The 17,311-nt window shown below is 43.2% G+C and overlaps 1 protein-coding gene across 1 annotated transcript in view; it reads left to right on the top strand.

Moving 5' to 3' along the window:
- Positions 1-17,311, top strand: part of MYO5C (myosin VC) — a 717,152-nt gene that overhangs the window by 131,084 nt on the left and 568,757 nt on the right. The window contains exons 4-5 of the mRNA XM_069222459.1: positions 13,893-14,037; positions 16,685-16,841. Of these exons, the coding sequence (XP_069078560.1) occupies positions 13,893-14,037; positions 16,685-16,841 (302 nt within the window). The remainder of the gene's footprint in view (positions 1-13,892; positions 14,038-16,684; positions 16,842-17,311) is intronic.

Raw genomic sequence — 17,311 nt, forward strand, 5'->3', positions numbered from 1 at the left:
TTACTGTGCTTTCCACTAGCTCATCCATGAGTAGAAACCAACCTTTGGACCTTAGCTAGCTTTTGGTCTTAACTATTCGTTGGTGTCCATTGTGGGCGAATTGCACTACTCTGGATGTGAGAGACGAAGGGATTACTAGCCGGCACCCTCTGAGGAGACACCCTCAGCATCCACTGTTAGTTCATCTCGTACATGATACAAACTCCCTAGGATGCGCTGAGCAGTGATCTTCATGGTCGGAAGTTGTTTCTTGACTTGGAACCATAGATAGTCTTTTGTAGCTTGCAGGGCCTTGTGGAGGAATTCATCGCTGGCTGTTGCTTGGACTACTTCTTCCACTGACAGAGGTAGTGGTCTGGATCTGCCGGAGACTAGCTTGACGTATTCTTTAGTTTCCTCCGCTTCACATACCTCATAGTGGGAGGTGGCTTGGGGATGCCAGGATAGATAATCTGCAGGGTTGTTGGATCCTGGGCGATACTCCAGCTAGCACCCGTAGTCCTGCAGTTGGAGCATCCATTGTTCGATCCTTGGAGGGGGCTTCGAGGCGGTGCCGTTGAAGAGAGGTATGAGAGGCTTATGGTCAGTGGTGACCAAAAAGGGGCGGCCATATACATAAATGTGGAAGTGTTTGCATCCCCAGTGGATCGCAATAGCTTATTTTTCGATTTGGGAGTACCTCTGTTCAGTTTCCATGAGGGACCTACTTGCAAAGGCTACCGGGGACCAGTCGTCCTCCTTTTGCTTCTGAAATAACACCGCACCCAGGCATCGACAGCGACCTTGGTGTCTCTCTTTGGGTCGAAGTATCTTAGGATGGTATCGCTAGACAAAGCGTCTTTGACTGTTTCAAATGCCATTTGTTGACTTGAGCTCAGGTCCACTGTTCTGACGATTTGGTCAATATTCGGAGAGGTTGAGTTAGTGATGCGAGATCTTTAATAAAGCGACCACAATAATTCACCATCTCTAAAAAAACTTTGGACCCCTGTCACACAGGAAGGGGGAGGGGCATTCTTGACATCCTGCACCTTTGCTGGGTCAGATGCTCTTCCTGCAGCGGAAAATACGTATCCAAAGAATTGTATTTGATTTTTTAGGAATGTGCATTTCCAGCGGTGAAGGGTCAAACCTGACTCTTGTATTCTCTGTAGAACACTCTGGAGCCGAGAGTGGTGTTCCGCTATGGTTGGTGAATGAATCAGTATGTCATCACTGACATTGTTGGTGCCTGGCAAGTCCACTAGCAGCTCCTGTATGTTATTTTGAAACACCTCAGCCGCACTGGATATTCCAAAGTTTAAACGCTTGTAGCGCCTTAAACCCACGTGTGCGTAGAAGGTGTGATGTAGCGTGTCTCTTTGGACAGAATTAGCTGATGGTATCCTGACCATAGGTCGAGCTTTGAGAACCAGCACGACCCGCTGAGTTCTCCGATTATGACGTCTATCGTGGGTGTTAAGTGTCTTTCTCACCTGATAGCCACATAAGGAAGGCCAATATCAATGCAGATGCGGACCTCACCGGGTTGCTTTGGCTTCCGTGCCACTACGATAGGCGACACCCACGGCATTGGCCCCGTCACTCTCTCCATGATGCCAGCTTTTTTTTAGGTGGTCTAACTCCTTTTCAACTTGTGGTCTGAGGTGGAATGCTATGTGTCGGTGACGAAGCGCGACTGGTTGGACTTTTTTGTGAATGTGTAGCTTCACCTTCTTGTTTTTCAGACACCAAATTCCTTCGAACACTTTGTGGTACTGGGTGAGGAGCTCTTCTACTGACTCTTGGTGTATGCCAAAGGGGAACATAACTATCTCTAGTTATTTTGCTGTCTTGCAACCCAGTAGCATTCCATGTCCCTCTTCAGCCACGTATACCTTTGTACGGATGATTTTAGACTCATAGGTGATGGTAGTCTGGAAGATTCCTTTTAGGGCTAGCGGCGTGTTTTGTCCATATGCCTATACTCTAACCTTTGCTTAAAGTCGGGGGTGGTTTCATTTGGCCGTATTCATTGGCCAAGAGGATGTTTAGTGACGCTCCTTTGTCAACAACTGCTAGAATGTTATGATTATCCACTTTGATCTGACACTTGGGTAGTTTCTTTGACGACTCAGTCATGTTTCCTATTGTGAACAGGGTGTGGATGACATGTTCTTCTGGCTCGTCATCGTCCATGTCACTGCTGTGTTCTGACTTACTTGTCGCTGCGTTAATTGACGCATTTCCAGTTTGGGTTCTACTTGACCTCCACACTTTGAAGTGGTTTAATTTCCTGCAACCAACACATTTCTTTCCTTTCGCCAGGCATTTCGGTTAGCTTGTGTGGTGGACCACCACAGTGTCCACACGGTCTCATCAGTGGTTTGTATGTGCGTTGTTTTGCCCAATTTATGGGCATGGCTATTGCATTGACAGTCTCCTCTTTAACTGGCCTTTGCAAGACTGCCTCCATATGCGACGCTCAGGCTTTTGATAGTTCTTTCGTGCGTCCCATCATGAGGATGTCGGCCAGGGACCTCCCAGACTCTTCGAGGACCCGTTCCCTGAGTTTTTTCGATTCACACCCTTGTATTATCTGCCCCGGTATCTCTTCTGCTTCATCTGTGAATCTGCAGGTGCTGGCCAAGTCACGTAGCCTCATGTGGAAAGAGTTGATGGACTCTTCCGTGTGTTGTCGGGCTTGTCTGAAAATGAAACGCTCGTAGTCAGTATTTGGCCATGGGCTCAAAATGTCTATTTAGGGCCGTTATTAAGGTGGTGTGTGTCTAATGGATGTCTTCAATGAGGTTTTTCGAAATTTTGTAGATGTCTTTTCCCCCTAAATGGATGAGTAGGGCTCGTTTTTGTGCATCTTCTACTTTTGTGGCCTCAAAAAACAATAGGACCATCTCCACCCACTCTCTCCACCTTGGAGCTTGTGCAGAAGGGGCTCCTTCCATTACGAAGGGTTCAACAGGCGGAATGATCGACATGGCGTAAGGGGGGGGGGCGTAATAATTGATCGGAGGGTGTGAGGCAATGTTGACGAGTGTCCCTCGTAGCAGTGGGCTATATAGTTTGTTTTTGTTTTGTTTTTTTGAGAGAAATATAGTGGGATCAGTTCAGGCTTTGTCAGTAGGGAAGCAAAGCAAACAGGAGAGAGTCACTTTTTAATTTATTTTTTTAAGTGCTTGTAGTGAGTAGCAGAAAAGCTACTTGGGGAGAGTTTCAATTGCACCCACGACGTGTAGCACTCGTTGGGAACTACAGCGTCTCATCTATGAAGCTGGGTGCGTGGCTGGGCCTTGCAGGCTGAGGCAAACAACACAGGGTGGGGACCACATAGTCGAGGCGCCGAGCGGCAGGCTGTCGAGCCTCCAGGCTATAAATATCACTCACTGGGGTGTGAGTGGGCGTCGGCAGCAGCGTCAGTACAGCAGGGCCGGGCGGCCCGAGGGCAGGCTGTGCCATGCAGCCCACGTGGCACGAGCACCGCAATCAGCGTCCGCCACGTGGCGCAGGGCGAACAAACTCCCTGGCCGTCAAAACTGTAGTGTCGGCGGTGGCCAGCACTACCAAATAACCACACAGGACACACCGGTTCGTTTTGGTGTGCGGCGGCGTGCGGTGCTAGAATGGCGCTGTGCACGGAGACTCTCTCTTGTGCGTCCATCTGCAGTCTACACTAACTGCCACACCCCGGCCACAGCTTTATTTATTGGCTAGGTCACATGACCGTGGGTAGGGCCCATTCATACTAAACCCCGAGGGGGAATACTATGAGTGGACTGTGTAACTACCCCTCCAGTTCTTTCACCTATAGTAGTGCCCAGCGACCAGCTACATCACTGGTGCGCGGCACTACAGTCCCTCATCCCTCTAACTCTTAATAAGGCCCTTAGGTTTGTTTTTCTGAAAGTCAAGCTCCTCCTGTAGGACAAGGCAGCATGTTGCAGCCATCGTGCATCCCCTGACATTGAGATACTCTGAATCGGGCTCAGATGGAAAACTTTTGTTTCGGCATCAGAATCCCATGTATGACAAGCTGTTTTGTCTGGAAAAGTGCATGGTCGCTCTCGAAACATAATATTCTTATTATGTAGAATACTGTGTCATTAGAGTGATCAGCTACAAAGTTCTGTTTTTACTGTATAGGTTAATGTGTTCATTTGTCCATGAAGAGGCCTGATTGTGATTAAAAGATACTTTTCAAACTTTTGGACTGATGCTAGATAACGTATTCAAACTTTATCTTTAATATTTAGCAAACATCTTGCTCAACGGTGAAGGTAGATTTTTCTAACTACATATTGTATGGTAAGTTTGCAGAAGCTGAGTTTGTTCTACCTATTGGACTTTCTTAACTTACTGTAGCATCAGAAAGCCGGTTAGGTTTAGCCAATTGTACATTATATTTAGGGCCCAAGCATTGAAACCTGAATAACAGTCATATGGTTTCCCGTCACACTAGTCTGAAACTGAAGAAATCTGATATGATCATACAAAGAGCAGCTTTCCAACAACCAGCACTGCCTAAAACCACTAAACTCTCCAGCAAAGTCAAAACTATCATATTGAGGCATAGTGACACTATACAAATTGTAGACAATATTAAGGTATCTGGTGATTTGAGCTGAAGGGTAGGATTCTTAATTTTCTTAACTGTCATTTCCAAGGATCCTCCAGTCTAAGTGGTCTTGATTCTGATGATCTTCTTTCCCATAGCATCACTACGCAGACAGCAAACAGAGAGTCCATTTCTCCTCCCAAAGGTTTAGAAACGTCCGTAATGGCAAGCCAAGAGATGGTTCTAGTGGAGTCTAGATGGAGGTGGTTATATTCTTGGTACACCATCTTGAAAATAGAAGATGTGAAGTTAATGCCCCATCATGTAGTAGATTTTATAAAGTGTTATACAATTGTTTAAAAATTACAAACTACATAGAACTCACTTGCATGTAGTTCCTTTCTGTCCTTCAAAGCTGTGCACTTCCAGGCTGTGCTTTGATATCTAAATCAGGCTGAGTTTTGAAGTCTAATCCTTAGGAAGAAGTTTTTGCCTCAGCCTGGAGGTTTTTAAATTGCTTCTCAAATATGAACTAGCTGAGTGTGGATGAAATGTCGACATCCTCTGCAGGGCCTCTTTAATATGGAGGATGTGAACAACTCATCCGCTATATTCAGTGAGAAAATACTTCTGGTTACAACACTAAAAGGATTTTCTATTTTAAAATAAAGTTGGAACACCAGGGAAGAGCTATCACCTCCAAAGTTTATTTTTATTAGATTGTGTGACAAGCAGCTCATACAGCGTGCTGATGCAACACATTTGAAAGTGAAAGTGCCAGCATATCTCAGTCCCCAGAGCATCCATCAAAAAGGGACAGGTATAGGAGGAAATTGAACAAAATTCACTTTCCAGCAGTCTTCTCTAGTGGATCACTGCTTGGGAATTGCTGCAGAAGGGCGATAAAGAAGGATTCCAATAATCGTTCATCTCTGATAAACCTGCAGATTAGAGAGGGTAACCCTGCCTAATGGATAACAAGGAATATTTTTAATTCAAAAGAGGGGTGGGCCACCCCAACTGGAATTGAGCAAGACCCCACCCCAACATGGCCACAACAGAATTTCTGCCCCCTTGGGGGCTGATTGGGGAAGTTTACCCCTGATCAGCCCTAACAAAGAAGCACAGAAAGCACACTAGGCACCAGGAATTGTCTTTGGGTGGAGAAGGGCTCCCATGGGTACAGACAAGTGTTCCCCTCTTAAAAAATGAAAAGGGCTTTCTGCCCCCGGGGGATGAATGGGTAGTTTGCCATCAATCTGCCCCCCTACCACAGTGGCAGGAAGCCTACTGCATCGCAGGGAGTTTTTTTCTTTTTAAAACAGGAGTGCTGGGGCCCACTCTAGCATTAGTCTGTGACCCCACCCCAAAAAGGCTATATCAGTGTTCCTGCCTCAACGGGTCTCAGATTGGAGGGGATTACCCTCAGCTAGACCTCCTCGGATGGGCAGAAAGCACACTAGACACCAGGTATTGTCATTGGTGTGGAACATTCTCTCTATGCCTGGGAAAAGGCATTTCTTTCCCTCTAAAACAAATAAAACAAAAAAAAAAATTCTGCTCATATGGGTTTGGGTACCTTTCTTATCAGGTGAAGTGTGGCAACACTGTATGAAATGAAGTTTGTGGAAGCTCACAGATTTTGGAACTTTCCCACTCAGAAATATGAAAAAACTGTAACCAAAGTTTGATGCTTGAATCACATTCTGGGAAGGGGACCACACAAGTCACACCACACAGGTGTGCCTTGGGTGTCTACTTTTCATAAATGTATGTGTTTGTTAGATTGCGCTTGTGACGGTTGAGCACCTGTCCAAATGTCACAGCGACCCACATTGACAGAATGGTTTAGGTTTCAATGTCGAAATAGGCAGCTAAACTGAATACAGAATGTAATGTATAATGCCACGTTAAAGTCAATAGGCAGATAAACCGAATACAGAATGTAATGTGCTACTGGTGAACATTGAACAAGTAATATGCACAGTGGTGAAACACAAAGTCAGTGGTCAAACATAATTATTTTCATAACAATGTTCCAGTCAGGGAACAAAAAGATGGTCTGGAATGCAGTACTTTTTTACATTTATTTCCCTGGTGTCTACTGGGCTTTCCACATTCTGGCTGGATCAATCCCCCAATCTGTCCCTGGGGAGGGGAGAGGCAGAAAACTGTCTGGGGTTTAGGGAGCTCGAGGGTCTCTTGATGCCAGCAAAGAACCACTCCCTCCTCATAGGTTTTAAAAAAAAATTCTAACCCTAGTGATCTTTATGCCCCTTTGATGTGCAGATTGGGGGTAAAGAATCTGACCAGGCAGGGGGCAGAAAGTCTGTCTCCGGCCCACAGGGGACAGTTCAATGCCAAAACAGGCTTGGTATGACCTCATTCCCTTTTTAATTATTTTCTTAGATATAGAAGAATTACTTCCCTCCTAGGTTGACTAGAGATAGATTCCCCCAATATGCTCCTCCAACGACGTCCTGCAGCAATCCCTGAACAGGAATTCCCTCAGCAAAAGTAACATTGGAAAGGAGGAGCATTTGCCCACTTTCCACTGGTACCTCACCAGTCCAAATTGGTGCAGGGGACGCTCTTCCTCTCCACTAAATGGATTAAAGGTACAAGCCTGACTGCTCAAAGAATTTGCCTGTATGGACACAGAAAGAGCGAGGCTTTGGCACACACTTGCTGACATACACAGGCCAAATTGTTATGCCGGAATTTTAGATTACAAATGTCCAAACAACTGGTTTTGTTTAATGAGGAGATCACTGTTACTTTTGAAGTGATTTGCAAGAAGCGAAGTCCACAAAACATCTTGTGGAATTCCATCTCTTTTTAGACTGGGACAAAGCAAGGTTCAGAACTCGTGAGCATTCCAGCCTCAATAGCACTTTTTCCCTACTAGGGCTTTTGCATTACCACTAATGCCTCCATGAAGACATCCAGTAAGCTCTATCTGAGTGAATGGCACTTTGTTTGCTTTGATCCTGTGCCCATTGGTTAAAGTTCCTTAAAATGGGGGAAGTCTGACATAAATAGCAAACAATGCACATTGCGCAACCTTGTCCTTCACATGGAGTGTTAGAGCTATATATCGTCTGCCCAAATTTCATTAGTGCATCATTTCATTAGCTGAGCTGTATAACATCTCGGAAACTTCTCTAGCTGATTTAATAGCATATTTCACAAAGAGAGATTTTAAGAAACAACATCTAGGGAATTTTAAAGCAGAGCCTCCAAATAAGACATGATCTACCGTTTGTACAGCCCCCTTACATAGATTACACGATTTGTTATCCCAATTTATTTGCCGCCAAACATCTGTGACACAAGGTAGAGGGGGACAGATCAGACTATACAATAACATACAGCAGTAAACACTGTGCTCTAGATTCCAGATTAAAAAAGGTTGACACGCCGGGACACATCCAGTCTGTATTAATTCTCCCAGCCTCTATATTTCCCCACAAGGCGAATGTCATTCCATGGAGCTATTCTTCATAAAATATTTCAAATAACTTTCAAGAGTACTATAACTTATGTCTTGCATATCTACCAAATGTAAACTAAAATGCTCATGTCCATGTAAAAGATTTGTCGTCAGTATACTATCACCCCTTTACAGCATTTCTACCCAAGCCATGTCTGTTTTTTTTTTTGCCAACCACCTCCTTCTAAAACAATCTATAATCTTACTATGTAGCATTTGAGCACTAAATGAGTTGTCTTTGAAGTTTGTTAACTTGTTAAAAATAAAAACCCGTTAGGATTTTTCCTAAGCTTCTAAGGTGTTTTGCAAGTATTCACTGGCAGAATCGAATTAGCCCTTACAAATATTTGCATATCTTCTGCAAAAGACTCTGCTGAAATCGAACCATGTGCTGGAATTTTCTCTATGGCTCTTTTTTACTTCTCTAGATAGGTTCAATTTATTCAGAATATTCCAAGATACCCTACCATTAATGATATTTAGATGCACCCCGTTGTGCCCCTTAGTTTTATCAATCTGTCAAGGGGATATAATCTTATGGTTGCCATCAATATTGAATGTTAAGATTCTATGGTCACTTCAAATGTTATTGATCACCATCAAATCATTAAGAAAGGAAAAAAGCGAATAGGAGCTTATAATCAATTATCGAAGTACCATAGGGTGACAACAAATAGTTGGTACTCATCAATGTGGCTAAGCCACCTCAAGCATGCTTTTTCCTGTATTTTTCTGCAGGACTGCTAATGACTAAGGGCCTCATTATGAGTTATGGTGGTCCGGGATTATGATGCTGGCAGCGGGACCACCAGGAGACTGCTGCCACCGCCAGGATCATGGATCCCGATAGGTTGGCGGTGGTCAAAATTGTTTTCAGCCACAGCGGTGCCCATGGGGGCACCGCCGTGCTGATCACGACTTCACTTTCAGCAAGCCTTTCCATGGCATTTGCGCTACCATAAAAAGCTGGCTAAAAGTCAATGCTGGGGGCCCCTCTGCCAGCACCCTCGGAATGCGCTCTGTCTACAATGCAGACAGAGCGCATTCCGGAGGTGCTGGTGTGCGACGGTATTGTCCTCAGTTCCCTAAGGGAGCCGAGGCCTATGCGGCCGCAATGTTTCCACCAGGCTGACCAGAGGGAATACCGTAAGCAACAGGGGGTGAGGCCGCAGGCTTGATGCACCCTCACCCGCTGCTTTGGCTGTCTGACAGTCAGACCACTAAAGTCATACTCAGGCCCAAAGTAATCTTTACCATGTCTCTTGTAGATATGTGGTGCCTGGACTTAATAGGAGAAGATTGAGGATTTTCTCTGCACTTTTTGAGCGGACTGCTAAATTCCAGGAGAGGATTTTACTAGGATTATTAAATAGATTTCCACAAGGGAGCCCTCAAATCCTTATCCTTAATTAAGGCCCCTGCCAGCCACTGCATTTGTGACAATTCACCATCCTTCATCTCGAGGACTAAATTCTGACTTTATAGAGTTACCCTTGTACTACCAGCCTCGTAAGAGACTATGGTTAGTTTTGCATTGTGCACCAATTCCTCTGCTGAGACTGTGCAATTTTGTAGAAGGCTTGACTTGTTCAGGTCCTTGTGACGTGTTCACTATAGGCATATATGATTTTGGAAAATATGGTCCTATATAAATCCCTTCAGAAATAAAAAACTTATATGTGTTCACTATCAAATTAGCTACTTGAGCTAAAGAAATTCAACAAAAATGATCTACTTCAATAATCATCATCATCATCAAACAGAACAATGAAATGAAATCAAGAGTCATCAAAATCACAGACAGAGCTCATCCATTTTGATGAGCCAATGAGCATCTATGTTTGATAGGTAGAATGTACCTTGATCTAAGCCCTCTTGATGGACCATATGGTTATGCAGATGGTTTAAAACAGTATAAAGGCATCACCCCTTCCATCGTTTACAATGGAAATGTCCTGTAACCGATTAATTTCCATACTAACTATAACACCATCAGACTTTCTATTTGTGGTTGGACTTCTGACCTCCTTTGCTTTTTTTCCACATGGTACTACATGTACTGGCACCTGGGATAATATTGGTTGGGTGGCAGGCACCTCAGCCTGCAAATCAAACATAGGAAATGTAACTGTTCTTGAACCTCTCTTACAAATTATCCATAGTTTTATTTTCACCTTTCTTTTACCAGTCACAGACACATCTTACTGCGCATTAGAGGGCGTTTTTTCCCTTTTGTGTTCTTTAAAGAAAAGACTTTGTTACTTATTCCTGAACCAGGCTAAGAGACCCCACCTGGTTATTGTCAACCTCTGGTTCAGATGGATTTTTTTCTTTAAATAGATCTTTCAGATGGCGAAAGATCCATTGATGAATCACAGCTTTTGACCTTCATCTGTGAGTTTCACCCAAGATGACCAACTTGTATACCGGACTCAACAGAACGGGTTGTGGAACTTTTTAAACTGTTAAGATTGAAATTGGCAACCAATTTTAATGGTAATTCTTTGAGTATTACCATTAGGATATCCAAGATATGATCAGAGCTGTCTGTAGAGTTTTCCAATAATGTCATAATAGAAGACAAAATACACTCAAGGCTATGAAATGTCTTAGAAAAGCACACATAATCTGATGAAATACTAACAGGTGGATTCAGTGACAGATCACGAGTCACTGAAATATCTGAAAAAACAGAATAATTATTATTGGGGGTACTTGGAAACAGCATTGTTGACTTTTTCTATGATTTGAACATTGAGGGTAATAATGACTCCATGCCCCTGCTGGCCGCCACAGAGGCTCACTTTAAAGAAGAAATGCCCAGCATGGTGTAATGCAGCACAACTGGTAACTGTGAGGCCGGTGTAGCTTGTTCAGCCTCCCTGCTGTTCCCAACTGGGCAAAAATTCTTGGATGGACTATTTTACCACTAATGTGGATCACATCGTTTCAATGTTGAATCAGGGTATTTAGTCTACACAGATCATCTGTAGGCACAGCCTAGGGTAATTCCTCCACTTCCTGATTCACTTTTTATCCCTGTCTGCGCAACTGAGATAGGAATGGAATTGTCTTCATATGTTTTTAAGAAGTAAGCAGGGATTATTTTTTCCCTTTAAGAACTCCCAAATGAGGCATTTGAGTTTTTGTTGTTTGACAATATCTGGTGGAAATTATTCTACCTGATATAAGTTTTTTCACTGTCACAGTTCTGTCAGGTATGGCTGGGGACAGTGGAACAGTGGAATGATGAAGGAGGTGACAAGTAAGAGCAGAGGAAGTAGGAGCAGACTGAGGAGCGCAAACCGCATCCAGTCCAAGACGGGCTTCTACCTTGATGTTGCTTCCACTTTGTCACCCAAGTCTCCTTTGGACCACTCCAGGAGAGTTTGATAAGGAAATAAGAGGGCCAGAGTTCACATCAATTGAGAAAGAGGCATGGGCATAGCTGCCTTCGAAGATCCATACAAGACTAACTGTCCTTCTCCAAGTTGTCTATTTGCTTTCTGGGATTTGTAGACCTGGTTTTACATTACTAAAATACTACTAGTCCTAGAATGCTAGGAAATATCTCTGCTTGATATGACTACACATAAGGCCTCATTAAGTCTTAAGACCGCCTGGGTCGCGGTGGAGGTCAGACCTGTGGAGGAAAACCGACCAGCACCGCCTGTTTTCCTCCATAGGAGGGGCTAGCATTCCTAATCCACCAGGGCTGAGCTGAAAGCAGGGCTGCCCTGGGGATTACAACCCCCTTCTCTGCCAGCAGTTCTGTGGCGGTGGCACTGCCATGTAACTACTGGCAGAGACCGGGTGCGGGGGGCTCAAAGGGGCCTTGCACTGCCCATGCACTTGGCATGGACAGTTCAGGGCCCCCCCTTGCCAGCCCCGTCTTGATGTTCACTATCTATTATGAGCTGGCGTCAATGTAGTAGGTTGCTTCCTGCTGGGCCAACAGGCGGAAACACCATTTCCGCCCGCTGACCCAGTGTGAAACTCTTAATGGGGCCCACAGGAAGGTGGCTGCACTGGCAGCAACCTGATCTTTGGGACTTCAGCCGACGGCCTTTTCCGTCCACTGAAGTCGCAGTGACCCCCATAATTATTTTCAAAGCTTGCCTGTACACAGTATTTCTTTTCCCATGATCAATAGGCACAGTGTATATCAATGAAGAACATGTTCTAATGATGCTTAAACCGAACTAACTCATAATTTGGAAAATGGCTCTCATACTGTAATTGTAACTTTTTAAGAGGGCTTCATACTGCACTTTTGCCATAGTTACCAGAGTGCAAAAATCCATATTGTTCATGAAATTAATTTACTTACATGGACATGACTGTTTTTGCTGCTAATGATAAAGTGTTACTCACACCTTAGTCAATAACATGTCATAAATGTCACACATAAAATTTAGAAAAGTAACATGTAAATCCAATAAACACCAGGCAGCTATGATCAGGTAGCCAGAAGACTTAAGAAGAAGTATAATGGGCACGCACTTCAAGACCTGAGGACTACTAAGCCACCCATGAACATGAATGAGAAGAGTCCAGAGTGGACCTGACCTGGAGGCCATGAGAAGTCACCAAAGAAGAACAGATGACCATAAGATGTACCAAGAGGATAGAGTTCTCCCTGATGCTGGGCAAGAAGAAAAACACCTCATCATGTCTCTCAGCATTGCCCGACAGATGCAGAAACTGTGGATAGGCAAGGGGTGTACCTTCATATGCCGCTTCCAATTTACAGCCTAGAGGAAGCATTCCAAGAGTGATGGGGAAGTGGTGGCCCCATAAAGGCACCCACCATTTCCTCTTTATTGGTTGCACTTGGTATTTTCTTTGGTATCACCCTTGATATCCTGTAGGGCAGTGGTTCCCAAACTTTTTCGATCCCCGGCTCCTTTGACCTATTGGCCGTGTTGGCCACGGCTCCCCATTATGTTACTTTTTTTTGGCGGGTGGGGGAACGTAATCCCAGCCTGTACCTGTACCTACACTATTTACAGTTTGACTTCTTTATTCTCTCGTTCAGGTTCCTGAAAACCATGTATTTTAAACTATTTCTTTTCTTTTGTCATAGGGATATTATTAATGGTACTCTGGCGCCCTCCGCTGGTCACAATAATTAATGCAGGGGGTTTTGTTTCCAAAACCACGGTGAAAAGCTACCGATTAAAAGCACCTCCGAGTGGTTTCCAGACTGTGTGCTAATTTTGACGGCGCACCAAGGAGCCGCGGCGCACAGTTTGGGAACCACTGCTGTAGGGCAAAAGGTAAAAAAGGAGTGATTGCCACTGAGGATTTGACATGTGGTTACGTTGATGAACTCAAACATCCCGACTTTCCCATAAATACAGCTTGTATATGTTTTTTTTATGAATCCTTGTCCCGAAGGAAAGCTACAGAACCACTGACTAATGAAGTGAATGCAACAGGACCATTCCTACATACACACTCTTTCAGTAGTCAAAAACCTTGATTATTTGGCTAATTTCTTTGCCAATCCTGAGGTACAATTTATATTAGTAAGATTAAACCATTAAAGAAAAGTTTAGTAAACCTGTCTTCAGATGTTGACATTTCCTCTGACATCCTACAGTAGGGAACATTTTATAAGTTATAAAACTTATGCTATGGTGATCCTATGTGCTATCTACATGAAAATGAGAGAATGAGTAAGCGTTGGTCAGCTCTATAACTATCAGCATAGAATACATATTGGACGTAACATTTTGTCATTAAAAAACTGAACATTTATTTGTGGCAAGTACTAAGGAAGCTTAAATAAATGTTCAATGTAGAAAAATAAATTGTAATATTTATTTCTGTTTTACCTTTATACAGGAATTATTTTGGTTGCCATTAATCCCTACAAAGAATTGCCAATCTATGGAGATGCCATTATCCATGCATACAGTGGTCAAAATATGGGTGATATGGATCCACATATATTTGCTGTGGCAGAAGAGGCATACAAGCAAATGGCAAGGTATGTAGGATATTGCTGAATGTTAATTTTACTCCAAATACAGGGCAACTTTTAATTAGGTGGAGGTCGCTGGACTATCACTGCAGTATGCCACACAACATAATACGTCAGTGCAATCATTAGAGCAAGCTACAGCACATTATCACATGTACGAGGTACAAATGTTTTGAAATCAGTTAACAAGGCAAGGGCTTACAAATGTTTTAATTCAGGCAAGGTGTAAAAGAAGTGTCCAGTCATTTTTAACAACATATCCACAGAAACTATTAAATATTTGAAAGAAATAACTTCTATTAAGTTCATAGATTCTATAAAACTGTCTGACTCTTTGCCTAGGACTGATAGACTGCAACACCCAATAAGCATGCTTCCTTCCTTATTTCTCTTCTTACTCCTAATTGAATATTGATAATTTACCAAAATGTAGGTGTAGGTGAGTAGGTGGACATGCCTAAATATTGTATGTTGGTTTAATTTGTTTATGATCAGTACCTTCTTGGATCACTTTGCATTGTACTGCATTATACTGTGTTTATTGCAGTTGCATTTATAAAGTGCTTCATACTTCTGATGATGTGCCCAAGTGTATTAGCCCATGGGTTGCATGCTACACCATAAGTGAGTGCTTGGCTGCAAGAATTATGAACTATAGTGTGACAAATGCGGGGAGTGGTTTGGTATTGTGTTCATGAGACCAACATAATGCGCTAATCCTGTTATAGGTCACTGTACTTTGGCATGTACTCACGTCAAGAGGAGTGAAAGATTAATTTGTGCATTTTGAATTAATTTATTGTTGTGCCTGATACAGTAGATCTCTACAGAATCCAGCCATACATCCATGATAAATGCTGTGCAAGGTCCAACCAGGAGCAATTTAGGGGCTGCTCACAGTGTGCACTGAGTATAGGCAGTCAGAATAAGTGTTCTACAGGCTTTCGCAGGTGCAACAGAGGAGCCATCCATAGCCACGTGCTACTTGCAAGCAGCAGAGCGAACTCATATGTGTAGTTAATCTAGGCAACCGGATGGTAACAATATAATAGATATCTAGTTCTCTCATTGTTATAGTTTTGAGAGCAGAGCAATGTTTTGGAAGGAAAATAATTATATGGGTAGGTGAATTGAGAGGGGTTTAATAGAGGATAAGAGTGAGAGGAATGCAAAGAAATAGTTGGTCTGGCCGTATGCCCTACTAGACCCAAACAAGGACAAACACCACAAGAAGTCACCTTTAACCTCTTTGCCCTTCACTTGAAAGCCTCAATAGCAGTTGTGAGCATAGGATTCCCAAATTAGTTCAATAAAGCATTATTTGGCACCAGAAATACAGATTACCATGAGTGTGGCAGTTTAAAAATGATGTATAGCACTGATTTAGCTTTTTTGATAGAGTGTAACGAAAGAATGCTCAGTGTATGTTAGAGATGGTCCGATACATTTCCTATTTTCTGAATTTACATATAAGCTAAATTCTGTGGAACTAAGGAGAGGTCAATAACATACACAATAGTTATCCAGAAACTGTGGCCCGCACCTTGTGCTCCAGGTTCTACATTGGATACCCCAAGACCTTTACTGCAAATTCTTCCCTCAAATAGTCACATATTTTGGGCAGTTATGCATGTTGTCATATTTTCTGAAGTACCTGCTTATTGCTCTGCGGTGGAGGTCCGACAGCCAAATTACAACCCTGGTGGTCGTACCACCAAGGGACTGCCGCCACGGCCAGGATCATGGATCCCAATGGGGTGACAGTGGTCGGAGTTGTGGCCATGCTGATCATGAGTCCTGTTTCCACCTGTATTTTCATGGCAGGGTCCCGTCATGAAATAGCTGGCGGAAAGCCAGGGCTGGGGACCACAGAGGGGGCCCTGCAATGCCCATGCTGTGCAGACAGTGCCCATTCCGAAGTTGCTGTTGCGCCATGCGAGGCCAAAACCGTGGCACTGTTCGTGGCACTGTTTCTGTAAGTTTGACTGGTGGAAATGTTGTAATATTATGTTTCCACCGGTCATCCTGATGGAAACATCGTAATATGACTTGGGGGGAGGCCGCCAGTATGACAGCAGCCTCCTCACTGCTGTCTTGGTTGTCAAATCATTCTGACCGCCAACGTTTGAATGAGGCCCCATATTTTTGGCAGGCTAAGGCATCCAAGAACTATGTCCTTACGAACTAAACAAAGTGAAGCAGCAATGAGATTGTTCTTGAATCATCAAAGTAAATACAACAAGGAATACTGACACTCCATTACAAACAACACATCATGTCACAACCACAGAAATGAAATTGCATGGCAGGACAGTCCAACTGAGCAATGGCAATTCTCAAAAAACATCGGATGGGCCCAACCTAAAGCCAACACTCATTCTATACCACTTCTTTTTGTACTGTTTTGAAGGCTTGATGAACTGCGTTCTTCCAGGCAGCTAAAGTTGTCTGTAGCCAGACCCAATGATGGTGTCTGGAGCCTAGATGTGGAAGTCATTTTTAAGAGGTTTTGGATTCATTTACAGTGGAAGATCCATTTCAAATCCATAATATTCTGTAAAAGAGAATTGAATGTCATCATATTCCGAGAAGATGCCTATATAATTTAAAATAAAATATATAACTTACCTTTGCATGTTGTTTTCTGTTTTAGAAACAATAAAAATCAATCTATCATTGTTAGCGGAGAATCAGGTGCAGGAAAGACAGTATCTGCCAGATATGCTATGAGATATTTTGCTACAGTCAGTAAATCCAGCAGTAAAGCAAATGTGGAAGACAAAGTACTTGCAACAAATCCAATAACAGAGGTGAGTGAGTTTTGTTTTATAACTGTGGTACATGAAGAATAAAGCAAATGAATTAAATGCAGGTGCATAATTTCTGCCCCTAAAGGGAGCCAACAGTACATATAGAGTGGATTTCATCAAGAAGATACAGGTAATATTGCCGCTGTGTGAATATGATTAATTGAAAAATGTGTAGTTTAAGAGAATTCAGATATTTATTCTAGTGCAGGCTCAATAATTCAGTAGTGCAAGCTATCATGCTGGTTGCTAGGCAGCACGCTGGTTGGAAGAGAAGTACATTTGCAAAAGAACATAAAAGCTTAGAGTGTGCTGAGAAGAAGATATAAACAGAAGAGAAATCTCCTACAACTGCTAGCCAAGTGGAGCAGTAGGTTAGCAAAAGCAGGAATGATTGATTTGATTTTCCTGTTTCCATTATTGACTCCAACGTTGACTGATTTCTCAAAGGTTACTGGGTTCTCTGACATAGG

This window comes from Pleurodeles waltl, chromosome 3_1, assembly GCF_031143425.1.
Source record: "Pleurodeles waltl isolate 20211129_DDA chromosome 3_1, aPleWal1.hap1.20221129, whole genome shotgun sequence".
Taxonomy (NCBI): domain Eukaryota; kingdom Metazoa; phylum Chordata; class Amphibia; order Caudata; family Salamandridae; genus Pleurodeles; species Pleurodeles waltl.